General features: G+C 45.0%; 1 protein-coding gene across 1 annotated transcript in view; it reads right to left on the bottom strand.

The window, feature by feature from the left end:
- Window positions 1-3794: 3794 nt before the first annotated feature.
- Window positions 3795-17390, bottom strand: part of CIBAR2 (CBY1 interacting BAR domain containing 2) — a 129898-nt gene continuing 116302 nt past the window's right edge. The window contains exons 8-9 of the mRNA XM_086945877.1: window positions 6564-6665; window positions 3795-4252 (exon numbers count right to left, since the gene is read on the bottom strand). Coding sequence (XP_086802003.1) covers window positions 4115-4252; window positions 6564-6665 — 240 coding nt within the window. The 3' untranslated portion in view covers window positions 3795-4114. The remainder of the gene's footprint in view (window positions 4253-6563; window positions 6666-17390) is intronic.

The raw sequence follows: 17390 nt of genomic DNA, 5'->3' as shown, positions 1-17390 counted from the left end.
AATGGATAACATACCGTCGATTTGAGAAGAAAACATACCGATTGCTGCTGGATAAACATTTTTGTAACGCACTTCAATGGTAGTCATTTTACTGACCTAGGAAGGTTGAGTGCACCCATCCAGATTTGAACCTGTGACCACGAGGTTAAAACAGACTCCTGAGCCACCAGATCAAACCAAATTTGTGACCTGACATCTTATCATGCCGCACAGACAAGTTCCCCTGCTCAGTCGTGTAAATTCAATGACCATTAAGCAGCACAATATGATTTCCTAAATCAGGCACGGACCTTAAAATGTAGTAGTTCAACTCCTTTTGAGAACAGTGTCTTTACTGAAGATTGTGTAGCCACACAAACCAAAGAATAAAGAGCAAAATCTATTGAACTTAGGGAGACTTAATAAAAAATGAGTATATTGCTTCGAAATCCTTCCAGATGAAATGAAGTAAATTCTATTGCGCCCTTCTGAAGCAGTTCTTGAAATTCTTGTTGCACTAAACTCTAATCTGTGTGAGACAGATGAAAAGATGTTCTATTTGGGAACATTTTGTAGCTTGAAGGACCCAATAGTCTCAAAAACATGAGAGCAATTTTCTATAAAAAGTGCTATGGGACCTATTAATAAAAATTGAGTTTTTTGTACACTTCCTGTTAGAGGAATCTCTTGAATGTCCTCTTTGAAACTGATTTTTCAAACCTCTACTTCTTTGTAGGCAACAGGAGGATCTATTGTTGAATCCATAATTTTCTCTATTGTTTAATCAATGGTTTCCTCTTGAAGAATTGGGACCTGGAGTAAAGTTGAAATATACTGGGAGAAAACACTCCCCTTCTACTGGTACTTAAAAATGAAAAATTCTTACTCAAAGCCCAACATTCACTCTGTGAAAAGTGTTTGATCTATTGTTGTAAAAGTGTTGACATATTTAGGAATCTCTTTCATGACCTGGTCTCTTAAAAGACTTTGAGAAGAACTGGCGAGTTAGAGGGCAAGACAAGATTAAGCAACCCTCTATAGTGTGGTTCACAAGAAGAGTCACCCTTCAAACCATAAATATGGCCCCTATGTGAGTGAAAGGTATTGAAGTGCTGGGGTGCAGTACTAGGGGGTGCTCAGAGGCAAACTGTAATTTCACGTTAAGATGGGCACAATCATTACTCCCTACTGGCTGTGTTTGATATTTGGACATCACAACACAGTGGCCCATTGTATACACACTCTAGAATGGTAAGCTGCAGGTTATTGTCTACAGCATTCAGTCTGCATTTTATTATCCTTAGGTAATTACAACCAGATTGGAGTAAATGACCACCTCTGGTGCGGCTCTGGAGGGTCGTTGATGGACAATGGGTCTTGCAATATTTCCATTCATATCAGAGTTTCCATCTATCTGTTATCTGTGCAAAATATAACTTTCTTGCTCATCCACCTTTCATGTCCATGGTTTCGTTTAGCATAGTTTTCCAGTCACGAGTATCCAAACACAAGATACATGTCAACCTCATGAAAATCACTGATTGAAACACAATTCACTTAAAATATTCATAGTTGGGTCAAAGGAGCAGAAAGCTTCCTTTACGACAAAAATGTGGGGTGACTTTACACGTCATCAATTAAATAAGATTAGGAAGCGCATTTCCTTTTCAAAGTGCAAAAATAGCAAGAACGTAAAAAAGAAACTATGTAAATGAATTACTATGTTATGAGGAAAGACCAAATGTTGAAGAAACTTGAGATAAGAAGAGAGTTTAGGCACAAAATATAACTTGGTAAGTGCAGCAAAGTAAATGCTCAGGCCTCACTTGGCTAAACAATATTTACTAAGGAAGTGCAAGTGAACAGCCTCAAAAACATTTGTTACGAGAAATATTTGAAACAGAAACCTCTACTCAGTTCAAGCAAGCTGGTCTCGCATCTGGTTAACACTTGGTTATGACTGACATCCATTTTGTATAAACCATTACTTGTTCAGAGACCAGATTGCTCTGATGCTTTCTGTAAAAGTCTAAAAAGTCCCAAGAGGAAAAGCTTACAAGACCAGGAAATTCCAAGGACCACGTCACCTTTCTCTGTAGTGACTGAGGAACCAATGTGTAAAAGGGAGGAAGGCGGGAGGAGTATGAGGGGGAGGAGACTAAGAGTATCTTGTGGCGCTCCAAACTTGACACTCAATGAGCCTTGGGACAGCAAAGCGCTTAACACCTGCCAGGATATCCAAATCATCCAAATCTTAACGGACCAAGAGACTATCAAATGTGCTCAGAGGCGCCAAGTAAAACTGCAAATAATGAGCCATTTTTAGGGCCAAATCTAGAGTTTCTGGTAATAGAATGCATACCAATTTCAGGAGCACAGAGCAGAATGAATGGGCAGACCTAAATCTTCAGAAAATTACAGAGACAAATCCCAATTACCACTAAGATGGAGATGTTCTTCCTCATTTGGGAGACCTCCTAATGGAGTGAGGGAATTCTCTCAAGGTGTAGCAAAATATGTCCGGAAAAACTTTAAAAGGCATTCTCAGTAGTCATAAGCAACTTTGGTGTAAAACAGGTGGAAATTGGTAACTGAATCAATACAGAATAATTTGTTGTCCACTAAAGACTAAGCAGATGGTACTAGTTCAAATAAAAAGGCACAATATTCCAAAAGCCTTTAAGGGCATGGATTCACTCCTGAGGCCACCCTTTGTCTCCTCCCTCACTGGCTTATAATCTACAACATACCTTTTTACAAAGGATTACATTTTATGTTGTGGTTTGCCCTCTTGGTAGGAACTGCTGTACTTGAGGACTTGAATATTTAAGTTTCACAGGATTGTACTGAGAAATTACAACTTTAAAGCCTGGACTTGCCTTTCAGACGTACCTCGTACACTTCAATTAGTGATCTAGTTAAATGATATACCTATAGATTCATCAAGCATCCATTCTGCGATTCCTTATTACCGAAAAATAAGGATTCGCTAATAAGGAATAGCAAAAGGCTACGCATGAAGAACTCACTAAAAAAAAATAGCGATTTCTTAAAATTCCTTAATTGCGAGTCGCAATTAAGGAATACCTCCCCATTCATTCCTATGGAATGAATGGGAAGACATACTCAATTTGCGATTCTCAATTTGAGAATCGCAAATTGAGATTGCAATTTCAAGGGTGCCAGGGTGTCAAAAGGACACCCTGTTGCACCCCTGAAATCTGCATATGGGTACATCTTGCGCACACACACATGTCCTAAGGGCATTTTTGTGTGTAAAATGGAACTTTGAAAAATGCACTTCAGTGCACTTTTAAAAGTTTTTGCAAATTACCATGAAGTTCAACTTCATGGTAATTTGCTCCCCCTATTAGTGAAATCGCAATTTTATTTACTTTAATGCATTGCATTTAAGGAATCTCAATTTAAGATTCCTTAAATGCAATCGTAATTTAAGTAATCGCAATTTTGTGATTTCTTAAATTGCGATTTTTGAATTTGGGATGATGCATCCCAAATGCAAAAATACCGGTCGCAAAAGGGCAGATTCTGAGAATCTGCCCGTTTGCGACCGGTTTTTAGCTTAATGCATCTATGCCAGAACCTCTTAGACCTCTCTGGGCGAACAGTTCAATCATACTTATTTGCAGGTGATAAACCAACATTTGAGCGAAAGTACTGCATAAATCAACCACAGTGCATACAGCCAAAGCCTGGACTGAAATAATAGTGAAAACATCATTCCTCAAGGACGTGATTGAGGGTAATCGGTGTAACAGATGATAGCCTAAAAAAGGAGAAGATGAGAGGTGTCCGAAATGCCCACCCTATGATTTATTGCAACCAATTCCAGCAACTTCTACCTTTAGATTCATGTTTAAAGACCTCAACAATATTTACAACATAAAACATCACTAAAGCTTAAGAATAATTGAAGTCGTTCTAAAGGATGTGAACAGATGTAAACTGTACTTCTCCCACCAATATATGCAATATTGTAATGAAGTTTAGTTATTCTCCTGTAGCACTTTGACTTGACCGATAGTGCTGGAATATGGGAACTGAGAAGAATCCATGTCTGCAGAAAGTACATTAAAGACACAACACATCCTCATTCTTAGCTTCAGTCCCAGGATTATCGTCTTCGGACCCGTGCATATTCTGCACTACTATATTCCTCTTCTTCCTCCTCTTCCTCCTCCTCCTCCTCATCTTCACTCTCGACCTCTACTGGTTTCTTTGATCTTTTTGTTTGAAGGGTGCTTTGGGCACTCTGTAGAAAGAACCATTCATCAGGTATTTAGTTTTCACAGAGTAGACCAACTTCAAGCAGTGCTGTACTTTCCAGGTATTCCTTATATTACAAATGTATATATCTAGAATGGCATTTTCAATCATTGACCATATCTTTTCTGAGTTAAAAGACAATCAAACATTTTGCCTACCTGAAGTACACACAGCATCTTTTAAAGAGACCCAAAATCAATATTTTTAAATGTTGCTCAATAAAAAACACATTTTCTGTGTTTTGTTTTTAAGAACAGAAAGCAAGAGCTGGAAAGCAAATACGCTGAAACAAGTTTAACAGTGTTTAATAAATAAAAAAACTAATAAGAAACAATCATAGATGTAGCCTTTTTGGGACAGTAATTCATATGCTTAGTAAACAATATAAGATAAGGTCTGTTGTGATGTGAAAAAGAAAAGTAGACCCCCCACACACCTCCAAAAATTCAATGGTTTTATAAATTAAGACATAGCTGACATTTGTGTACTCCGATAAGTCCTAAAACTAGTTAAATGTAACCACATGAAACAAAGGAAAATGATATATACTAATTTCAATTTGTCAATATTTATTAAACAGAAAATAACCAACTTTCAATAGCTTTACGTGAAAATGTAAGTGTACCTATGATTTAGAAAAGCAATAACTTCAAGTAAACATTAACACTAAGTTTCAGTCTCTCACGTGACCTGCGAGAACTGTGGCGGTCTTAAGCAACAACAACAAAAAACTTTAGCTCGTGATGTGCGAATATATGATGATACAACGAATTCCGTTGCAACGCATGCCTTTACCACGCATGCGTTACAACGGAATTCGTTTAGCACGCATAAACCTTTCACCGACTATTTGCGTGGTGACGTCATACGTCGTTTAAAAAAACGGCATTTTTTTTACCGATTTCTCTTAATCGACTGATGCCGACGTGACTTATGGTGAGTTGTTTTATTTGGGGGGGGAGACCCCCCCCCAAGCCCCCTCTTTTTTTTTTTTTTTACTTTTACCACATATGCCTTTACTACAAACATCGTAGTAAAGGCATGCGTGGTAAAGGCATTAGTTGTAACCACGCATGCGTTGTACTGCATGCGTGGTTAAAGATTTCGTGGAAACGGCTTTGTTGTAAAAGCCGTTTCCCGTGATGTGCGTGAGCACTCTTTTATACACAAAATTGCCTTTAGGCCCTGCCATAGTATCTCAGAGATGCTGAGACTTGGACTCAGACATGGCAATTCAAAAATATTGATTATTTTCTTGTTCAGCAAGTACATACTACATTTTCTGGTGTGCTTTGGACCATTGTACAGATGTGAGATGCACTTTCGGGTAAGCTTTAGCTGTTGGACAGATGGTCTCACATTTTCCTCTAGAGCATGCTAGCTTATAGAGGAAATAATTGCGGACTCAATGACTGACCGTTAAGATCCTGCAGCAGCACAGCAGACTCAATTCATCATGCCACAACGACCATAATGGACACCTGGTAGGAGGAGCTTGTAGTGATACGTAGTGTTCGGCTTTCATCAAACATGGAGTGTGTAACAGTCAAACACCTCCCATTTATTTTCAAATGTCCTGGGGCAAGGTAACATGTTTTGTGATCCATTTAGTTGCTTTTTAACAAACATAGCCTAATTTGCTGTTTAGCAAACAAAGCTATCCATCATGGCTGTTATTCATTGAAAGCCCTACTTGTTCAGTCTTCTCTCAATGAGAAAATCATGAACTCTAGTGTCTAAGGTTTCAAAATATTTCCAGGAGCATCAGGTCTGCTGGTGTAATCAGCAACCACCTCACACTTTCTCTATTTTAAATTTGAGTTCTCATTAATTTAAAATGACCTCGTAGTGTTTGAAAATAAAACTAGCCGATTGAACAGCAGCAACAAATCTTTCTTACGGATCCCTTTTGACCTTGGTTTATTTGATATGTTACTACAAACTTCAATTCTCCAGACCAAACAGAAAAACTGTCTGATTTTATAGGTAGGTGACAGCATAATCAAGTGTACCTGTTTGGCAGCATCTGATTATAATTAAATTCTTAATTGATAAGGGAGCAGGAAGGGTACAGTTTTTTTTAAAATACAATTTTCCTGAGTGTTAGTAACAATTTTTTTTGTTTTATAAATGACAATATAAACATTAGGTGTGTTATTTTTCACATTAAGCTAAATGTATTTAATGTTAGAATTTGGTGAGGACTAGACAGTTCTATATAAATATGCAAAACCACAGACTCTTAGAGGTTGTACTTTTTAATCAATTTAGTGTAGTTAGTGCAATCGGTCACTCACCTGACTGCCTATGGACCACGGTAAGCTGGAGGAAGGATTTGTTGCATGGACCGGTCTTATATCTTGGGATCCTTGACTCATACGGATTGCTGATCTAAAATCCTGTTTTGGAAAGTTAGCAACTCAGATATAAATCACCATACAAAACAATGCAACAAACAGAACACAAGATATTTGCAAATAAATTCAAACCACAACAGGTTCAAATTGCTGTGGAGTCATGCCCTGCATAGATTGTGAACTTGCACACCGCATGTGTAGCTGTTTCAGCCCACCTCTCCGTGCTCTCTACTGTGGGAACTGCTAAGCTTCAGTATTACCCATCACCTGCTGCAGGAACAATCTATGTAAAAAGTTTTTTTAACCTGCTTTTATTAATTTGGTATAAGGTTATAATGGTACAGGCCTATCGTGTGGTTCACAATGTAGATTAACTACACAGATTTGTGGCGGTTTACATGTGGTGCATGGGTTTGTTCCCCGTTGACAGTTCAATGTAGCAATTCTTTTCTTTAAAAACATTGAAAAACAGTAAACTGTATATATTAGTAGAAGCATGCCGGAAATGGTTGGGATAATCCCGCTCTCTAGGGGTGACGTGGAATAATCTAGCATGACATTTTCATCACTCTGTGGTGGGGATTGTGTCGGGGGCGTGAGAGAAGTGTGATGGGCTAGTTTCTAGTGTGCTCCGTGGGTGTGGGTGGAGGGGTCTATCAATCTCCTGTGTGTTGGTGGTGTGTTCACCTCGTTATTGCCTTGGTGCTCAAGCGTGAGCATTCTTGTCAAGCATGCAACCCCGTTCATTCCAGGTCTCGTTCTGCATTGTCGTCCATGCGCTCTGCTCGGAGGAGACATTCTTCAGCTACTCTCCATTCCCTTACATACGCTTTCCATCTGCTTAGCCTGGGGGGTGGTCCGCGCGTCCAAAGTATTACGATGCAGTGCTTCGCTAGGATTAGAACCAGGAGGGCGAACCTATGTAGTTTGCGCGCCCCTTTTTTTGGCATCAGGAGCACCCCCAGGAGGCATTGTTAGATCGACTCCTCGATTCTTACGCTCGTGGCTGTGGGGAGTCCCTGTATGACTTACTGCAAGTATGATTGCAGTCTAGCCCTTGTCCATGTTGTGTGTATAAACGTGGCAGGGTCAGTCCCACAGTGTGGGCATGGGCAGAGCGATTGTCATTAAATCATGCCAGTCTTTGTGGCATTAAGTAAGTACGATGCAGCTAGTAGAACTGGGTAAGTTTGAACCGAGCATTGCTGGACACTTCGTCTACCTGTGCGAATGCACTCCTCCACTCACCGTCGGTGAGGAGGGAAGGTAGGTCTGCTTCACATCTGTCTTTAATTGGGTCGACAGAAACTGTGCGGTCATCTTTTAGGGGTTTGCATATCCGCAAGATCAGTCCTCTAGTGGAACCCAGGTCTAATAGTAGTATAAGCATATGGGACTCTTCTGGCTCCTCGGGGCAGGAGGTCTAAATCTTACGAACTGTACGTGTTAATTTAGCGTACTACAAAAAATGTCCTGCAGATACATGAAACCACTCCCCGCCTCCTCAAGGGATAGAAAGGTCCTGTTTGCAAATAGATCTCCGGCCATCGTACATCTCCCACAGCCCATTTGGTGATGCTCTTAACTGAATGAATTCGGAGAAATCCCGGCAACCATTAAAGTGGGAGCGCAGCGGCATATGGGGCCCAGCAATAACACGTGTAACCGCCTGTTCCCATGCTTCAGTTACTAGTCTGACTATATACGGGCAGTCTCTCGGTGCCCTGGAGCCCATCATGAGCTATCTCGGTAGGTCAACACCACTGCTAAGGTCAGCCAGCAGTGCCTTTCCCAAGTTGCATGCAGCTGCCTGCGTAGTAATAGAGTCTGAAATCTGAGAGTCCCAAACCTCACATCTCAGTGCCTAGCCTCAGCACTTCTAGTTTTACCCTATTTCATCCCCCCACCCACACTAACGAAACCAGGAGGGAATTCAAGGTAGCAAAAGTGGATGCCAGGATCCTGCAAAAAGAGTTTTGCATGGCGTATAAACAGGGCACAAGTCCTATAAAAATAAGTGGGGGGACTGACAATATGCAAATGACCTCATGACGTCACGTGCAGAACGTGTCCCGGTGTCTAAAAATTACACTAGTACACATTCAGCTTACTTCTGTGGGGCCCAGCTTCTTGGCAGGGGGGACGGCGTCCACCCTGTGGAAAGAGTGGGGGAACGCCGTCCATCCGCGTGTACCCCCGACTCAAGCCTTGCGTATAAACATCGGGGGAGCATGACCATCCGGGCCATTGCCACCCGGCCGGTGACAAATAGGGAGCCTGTTCCAGAACCAACCAACTCCTTCAGGCCTGTGATCACTGCCCCCATGTTCAGGGCATATTGGGATTCTGGTGTGTGTGTGCAACTTGTATGCCTAGATGGTAAAATCTGTCCCTCTTCCTATTGAGTTCCACGGCGGGCAGGCCTGCAATGCTTCCCCTGCCAGCAAAGGCCAATGGGAATATGAGAGATTTTTGGTGTTTTATGTGTAGGCCTGACACGGTCCTGAAGGCAGTTAACACCTCCAGGAGTGCCGGTATCGCCTCCTCCGGCTGCTGGACATATAGAGTGCGTCATCTGCATATAGGGAGAAGAAATGCATGCGTCCGCCCACTGTGATACGCCATCTGTTCATGTTGCGCCTCAGGCGGATCACAACAGCTCCACTGCCAGTGCAAAGAGGAGCAGGGATGATCACAGCCCTGTCTTGTGCCCCTTGCAATGGGTATTGTACCCGATGCTAGGCCGCTATTGTGGACCCGGGCACTGGACTGGTGGTATACAAGCTTGACCCAATTTATGTATTCTCTCCCAAATCATATTTTCCTTAGGATCTCCCAAAGATATTCCCATCTCAAGGTGTCAAAGGCCTTTTCAATGACCAGGGCAACTAATGCCACCCTGCCTGCCACAGAGTGCATCATGTGTGAAAGGCAGTGAAGATTCTTGTGTGTACCTCTTCCTGGCATAAAGCTGCATTGGTCTTCGTGCACTAGCTGCAACACCACCATGTTGAGGCGTGTCACTAGGACTTTATCTAGAATTTTTACATCTACTCCCAGCATCGATAGGGGTCGGTAGGCCCCCAGGTCCTTTGCATCTTTGCCCTGTTTCGGGAGCATAACAATCTATGCCTTTGTCATGGACTGTGGTAGGACCCAGAGCCTATTAGCTTCCTGCAAGGTGTCCAGCAACCAGGGGAGCAGTATATCTGCGTAGGTCTAGTAGAATTCCACCAGCAAGCTGTCGGGCCTAGGGATTTACAACGAGCCATGCCCTGTAGTGCCTCTCTTAGTTCAGTTCAAGTTGAATCGCGGCTTCTAGCTCGGTCTTCTGTTCCCCCTGTGAGGGATGGGAGAGGCATCTCATTCAGGAACTCCAGGGTTGCAGTCCGGTCCACCACTGGGCCTTGCCTGTACACCTTGACCAGGTGAGTGAGCAACATAGAGTGAATCCCACTTGTGTAGTAACCGTGGTGCCGTCTAGGGAACGAAGCGTCAGTATAAGTGGGGGTGGGCGTTCCCGGCAGAGGAGCCAGGCCAGCAGCCTACACGATTTGTCACCCTCCCTGAGGAGCAGCCGACGATACTCGTGTCTAGTGAAACAGTCCAGTCTGTCCCATACCTCTCCCACGCTGTGCTGCGCTCATAGGAGAGCCCCACCGCATGGCTCCCTGTCTTGTTCGATATGTTGTGTTTTGGTCAACTCGCCCTCCACTTCAGTGAGCTCCTGCTTCAACTGTCTCCTAGTGCGACCTATTTTGGACAGACATTCTCCGCAAGTGACCACTTTTAGCGTGTCCAATTCCAGCTCTCTGTTGGCTGTGGATAACCAACTGGTGGCAAAAAAACTGTTAAGACCTCTCTAAACACTGCATCCCAAAGGGCTTCCGATTGCAGGCGCCACAGTGGTAGCCTGGGTCAGCTGTGTTCCACCCCCCACTCCAGCAATGCTGGGGCATGGTCCAAAAGATAGGGGCCCAGTATAGAGTTCTGGGCCACCGCCGGGGAGGCCTCTTCAGAGATCAGAAATCTGTGGAGTCTACTGGAGACAATCCAGGATGGGATGTAGCAGGTGTACCCATGTGCAGTGGGTGCTGTTCGCGCCAGATGTCTACACTGTGTAGGTGTGCCATAACGCTGTGCAGAGCCACTACCATATTGGGTTTGGTGTGTAGTTTTGGGGCATGTCTATCCAGGGTGCCATCTAGTACACAATTGAATACTCCTGCCCATATTAGTGGTGTCCCCATGTAGGGAATTGGCTGTCTTTCTAGTTCTAAGCAAAGGTTACCATCATCAACATTTGGGGCACAGGCTTTCACCAAGCACACTTCTATGCCATCCAACACCATGCACTACAACATATCGACCCTCTATGTCTGCTTTGTAACTGTGGATCGGCAATGTGACTTGTGTGGGCCACAAAGATCGTGACCCCCTCGCATACGTGGAGTAGGTTCTGGAGAACAGTTGTCCCCTCCATTTCTTATGTAGCTCCTGAGTCTCTGACAGATGTGTCTCCTTTACGAATGAGTTTAAGCCCTGCACGTTCCAAGTTATACATTTAAAACATCTTTTTTCTAATGTTGGGTTTCCTACGTCAGGTTTCCCTGCCACCATTGCCGCCTGTGATGTATCTAAAAACATTAGAAACTCCCCACCACCGGGTAATCACTGCAGAAACAATTTGTACCTCCCCATTTGTGTCCAACTCCCCTTACACCCTTCCCCGCCCCTTTTCCCCATAAGTAAGTCCAGGTGAAGTATGAGAGGCCAGCGTTGATAGCATGAGAGCACTGATCCATAACTGTGATAGAGTGGGAGTCGCTCTGTTTATCATTCAATCATTTAGCACTGACTGACTTTGCCTGCCATGAGGACTTCAGTTGCCCTACATCCAAGGTACACTTTGTGCAAGCTGAGTATGGCGCATGGTCTGGCACAGGATGTGCCAGCCAATAGATCTTCCTCAATCCTAGTCTTCACTCACACTCAAGCACACAGTCAGCCACCTAGTCACCCATCCATCAGACATGCAGAAGACTAAATAAGTAAAGAGAGGAGGAAGTGAAGAGAGACGAGTGTGCAACCGCCCGCTGTACATTTGTGTTCACCCAGTCTCGCTATTGTTCAGTCCATGGCCGCGAGATTCCGCTGCATGGCCAACATGAACTGGGCATGGCCCCACTCAGCTCAATTAGGCATGTCTCCATCTGGCAGCGCACATTCAACCGTCTCCAACTGCCAAAACCCAGGTCACTGACCTATCAGGTGTTCTCCTGCTGGGGAGTGTCCTCCACCACATCTCCTTTGCTGGCATCTAAACGCGATGCTATGACTTAAACTAGTGCCCTTGCGGCTTTACGCTCAGTTAGTTGCAGTTGTGGGTCCACTCTGGGTGGCCCTCGGTCCTTAGCTCCAGAGTTAGAGTGTTCCATGTCTAAAGATTAATCTTGCCGAACCACTATTCTGAATGTAGTACGTGCTGCAGGACCAGGCCGGCAGCTGCAACTAGTGGTCTTTCTTTGTTTACCCCTGCCAGAGGGTTTTGTTGCTGCCCCCCACCCCGGTGCAGGGGCCTTCCATTGCCACACACCTCGAGCCAATCCCTTGCCTCTCCTTGGGATGAAAAGAAATGGGCACGGTCACGATGTAGGACTTACAGCCTGGCTGGATAGAGGAGCATAAGGTTCATCAACCTAAGTTTCTGTTTCACCCCTCCAAAGGACGCTCTCTGTTGTTGCACTAGGCTCTTGTAATCTTGGAAGATGGATATCACATGGTTTTCAAAGACCGGGTCCCCATCTGGGCAAATTGCTTTTAAAATGTTATCACAGTCTCTGTAGTTTAATACTTTCACGGTGATAGTTTGTGGAGGTGCACCAGCAGGGGGCAGTGGGGATAGCGCCCTATGTGCATGTTCTACCATAAAGAACGTAGAGCGGTTCATCCCTGTGAGCGATATTTTGATCCATGCCTCTAGGAAGAGTTCCGGCGTTTTTCCCTCTACTCCTTCCAGAAATCCGACAAATCAGAGTTTGAATCTCCGGGAGCGTCCCTCCGCGTCTTCGTCACGTTTTCCAGGTCTGCAATTTTAGCGGTTAGGTCCGATCGGGTTTAGCAGTTAGGACCGATAGGGCCAATATCAAGCTAGACACCGCACCCTGTAGTTCTCTGACATTTTTCTTGGTCACTAGAGATCTTTCTGCCACTGTGCGGCGGTCGACTCGGAACAAGCTTAGGTCTTGTGCGTGGTGTCAATCTTGGCGTGTACAGCAGCACTCGATGTTTCGATTGCCACGAAGATCTGCACTCCAGTGGGTGAGACTGGCCCATCGCCGCTGTCCATGGCAGTGTATCTGTCATTGACACACCTGCGGTCGCAGTGTATTGGTCCACTTGGTTTGTTGTGGCCTCCTTTGCAGCTGGTCTTTCCACATGTTTGTGTTGCCCCTGTGGCTGTGAGGGGGGGGGGGTCCCGGGCTCAGTGTCTGCGTGGCGCTGGCACAGCGCTGTTTTTTATGGTGTCTTCCCTGGCACTCAATAGTGTGCTTGGGTGAGCCAGGCTAGCTTGAATCCAGTGGCAAAGTGAGCAAGGCACCCACGTCTGGGCATACACTGCCAACTTAGGGCGAACAAAGCAAACACAAGGAGATGATGGACAGAGTGCTGAAACTTTTCAAACACTCACCCTCAGTCACAGATCTGGGTTGAATCTATCATCATTCTTTAGCTCACTTTGCCACCCCAGTTCAGACACAGCTATATGCAAATCAGCCTTGACCCTGTGCTTCATGGTAACAGTGCAGCCCAAACTGCCAAGCCATGTCTTCCCTGGACCCGAAACAATTGTATAGGTTTAGGGAATGAGATCTGGAACTGGTGGTTGGTTAGCAGGAACCCAGTGCACTTCAGTCAAAATTGCATTAGATACCAGGCAAAAAGTGTGGGCGACCATGTCAAAAAGGGGCACTTTTTTTTTTTTTTTACAACCACAGAGAACAGTGCGTGGGCCATTCAGAGCCACCGAAAACAGCTGTATAAAGCGCCCCCCAACCTCTACAAACCACCCGCTATCCACAGATTTTACAATCTGGAGGCTTATGGAGGTGTTGCTCAAATTGAGGGAGGGGGGGGTCAGCAGTTTCAGAACAGCTCTGAAGTTCTTTCCTGCATCCTTCCTTCCACTTCTTGAGGAGAGCCTTAGCATTTCAAACAACTATGAAGGGCAACCCTGTGCTGAAGCACTCCAAATGTTTTCAGACTCCTCTGTTTCCGCCCTGAACAGCCTTTAGCACTTTACAAAAAGGGCACAGGTGTGCTTTGAAATTGATCCCATTTGTTTTCAGAACTGCCTTTAGAATACATTTGAAGGCCCTAATTCAAGTGGCCTGTTAAATTCTCTGTTATCTTTCAATTCCAGAATTACCATTATCGATAGCCCAAGTAATTCCAAGGGTGGGGGGGAAATAACAGGGATTATACATTTCCGGGGAATAGTTTAGGAATCAGTGTTACTGCGTGGATTTTTAAATATTTATCCTAGAGTTTCTTCAAAAAATATGACTGCTTTTAGCAAAACGTCGGTGTGGAAAATTAAAAGAATTAATTCTGCTAAGCCTGTTGCATAAAAATATGCGGGCCATTCTTAAGGAGAACCATGGTGTGTATAATTCAGTTTTCTAGCAGAACCTGCTGTTAAACAGCCTTGTTCCTACAAGATCGCCATGTCTTGATGAGGTTTGATTCTGGAGGGATTTTTCAAGATCTAAAGTTACTAGAAGAAGAGGAGCACAGGCCTCAAACTCACTTAGGCGTATTTGGTTAATGTGCATGCCCAGCAGCCCTTCATAACAATACAATAAAGTTTTTCTTCCTTAATTAAATTGAACTTTCCCTTTCCAAAACTCTAAATTCTGTAAAAGAACATACCAGAAGCAAGGGGGCGCTAGAAGGTGCGCACGGAAGATGGGCGCGTTAGTATGAGGCTCCGTTGTCCTGGGATCAACAATAAGGCATAATCCTACTCACGTAAGGGCTCGGACTCACCAAGTCATGAAAAATTAAACCGGAGATTTTTAGGTCGAGCCTGGAATTAGCATCCGAAGGATGCGTCCAGGTGGAGACTTATAGCTAGCTGACTCGGGGGAATGAAGGACAAGAAAGTGCCACGCGCTTCTCTTCGGCTGGATTTCACTGCGTGCATGCGCACCCACACTCACTCATGCGCACATACACAGCCACACGCATACACAGCACTCACGGATGCGCACATATTCAGCCACACGCATACACAGGCACACACACACCCCCCCCGTCGCCGCCGCACCTACACACACACTAGCGCACCTACACGCACACACAGAGACCCCCCACACACACCAGCGCACCCACACACACCAGCGCACCTACACACACGCACGCACGCACACACACACGCGCGCACACACATACACACATGCGCCCTCCCTCCCCCCCCGAATACAGTCACACTTACCGCCAATCCGGTGTTCTGTAGCCTCCGCGGGGCTCTCCCTCGGGCATGGGAGCCCCGCGTCACCACTGCTACTCGGGCCAGGAACTCCGTAGGCGCTGATTCGCGCACAAGACGGAAGTCCCGCCCCCACGCTAAGTTTAGTTTTAAACAGTGCGCGCGCACATCTTGTCTTTTCCTTGTTCTAAGATCTCGCAGTATCACCAAGGAGACTGTCTCGAGGATCCATCCTGCTATTCCGGAAGTGTGCAGCGTGCGGGGCGACAGGACATTACTAACTGCATAAAGTTCATGAAAGCGAATAGGCTCCTGTCATCCACCGTGACCTGAAAAAGCCCTCCGCTTCCGCCGCAAAATGAGATGCCCCTCCTCCTCCCCCGCCCACCCAAGCTCTGCTGCCTTCCGGGGTTCGGACATGGGGCCATCGCGCACTTTCACTTTCCCTCCCTCCCCTTTAAGAACCCGGACATTCCACGGCCACAGCTTTTTTTTGCAACTTGATGCGTTTATTTTATGAAACTGAGAAACACTAAACCTTCACTGAAAGATGCCGGCCAGAGCTGTGTTGTCTGAAAGAGGGGACGCGACGTTTCCAGAGAGGTGTGTAACAGCCGAGCCTGAACTAGTGAATTGAAAGGGCGGGACGACAGGGGGTGGAGTAGGTGTGGGAGTAGTGTGACAGAACTGTTGAGGCAGTAGCGTGGTGCAAGAATGATATATTTCATCATATATTGTGATGAAAGGAGTTCTCTTTCGATAGTAGACACGTAGAAGTCCAGCTGTTGAATAAGTAACACAGTTGAATGAATGCGTAGTTTGCTTTCCGCATGCCTGAGTTGGAAGTTGTGTGAATTGCATGTTGACGCCTGTGGTGTCAATGAATGAAAGTCACGTCACAACCAAGTCATGTTACAACCTTGTTTCCATGTATGCTTTCACTATAGGCACGCGCTGCTGAACGTTATGGTGCACACAATTCTATAGCATGCAAGTCTCAGCAGAGCCAGTACATGCATTCCATGGGTACCAAGTGACGCGTGAAATATGTACTAATTATTGGCAAAAATGAATACCAGAATGCTTATAGCAAGAAGAAAGTCTTAAATGGCACAAGAAAAGACAAGGATGGGGTTAAGCACAACTTTTATATCGGCCCCGCTTTCCACATTGCAATGGAGGGTCATATGATAGATGACAGAAAGGAGACAGAAATTCCAGCTCGCCACTGGGATGATTAAAGTGACAGGAGGTACCAGAGTTTCATAGTATAATATGCCAACACTATAAAGGTTACACACACGAGAAGAGGATGCAATCCAGCATCTTGGTCCAGGCATCTTTGTAGTTCAATAATCCGTATCACTCTCGAGTCCTCTTTTTGTGTCTGCTTTGGGGTGCGTGTACACTGATGCCAGCTAGGAAGAATTGATTTTCGGTAGGATCTGTGTCGCAGTAAACCCTACGAGATGCTTATTGTCATGAAGACTGGCCCTGCGAACCGAGTTTTAATCGGCCCTTCCTATTCCTGACGTAGAGGCGCTTACGCAGGCAGAAGAGAAGGTAAACATCGAAGGGCTGTGACAAGGCACACTGCTTTTGATTGAAAATGTGGCCAGGAGTGGGCCGCCCCGTCCTGAACTTGATCTGTCTCACTTTGCACATGTTGCAGTCACAGTAGGTAAATGTAGGTTACAGAAACAAAGTATTAGCTCCGGTAGTTGTGTTCTCATTTCTGATGGACAGCCTTCAGTTTTCGATTTCCATGATTTAAAGAAAGTCATGGAGACTTTGTTTCTCTAGAATTTTGTCGAGGGTGGGGTCTGAGGCCCAAATATGCCAGTTGCCGCTGTTAGTGCAGTGCCTGAAATGGATATATAGACAGTGGCGGCTGGTGCCATTTGAAATTGGTGAGGCGTAAAATTGGCGGAGGAGAAAAGCCCATATCTTATTGTCATGTATTGGCAGCTATTAGCATTGTAAATGACAATGCCTTTTATTTATGTTTTAAAAGCAAAAACATAAATAAAAGGCATTGCCATTTACAATGCCAATAGCTCTAACTTTAATAATGCGAGACATATTTCATTGCAAATGCTTGTTTAACACGGAGCTGAGGCGGCACAGCCTTCAGAGGCCTACACATTTGACGGAACTGGCTGAGACCCTGTGGGCGGGGCTGTGGCTGCACCAGGGCATCATAAGCCTCCACCACTCACACCGTAGGTAAGGAGGGTTCCGAGAGGGTGGAGGCCCCCCGGAACGTGAGACGACAA

Source organism: Lissotriton vulgaris, chromosome 12 (assembly GCF_964263255.1).
Source record: "Lissotriton vulgaris chromosome 12, aLisVul1.2, whole genome shotgun sequence".
Taxonomy (NCBI): domain Eukaryota; kingdom Metazoa; phylum Chordata; class Amphibia; order Caudata; family Salamandridae; genus Lissotriton; species Lissotriton vulgaris.
Note: the sequence above shows the minus strand (reverse complement) of the source record. Positions and strands in the feature narration are given on the sequence as shown.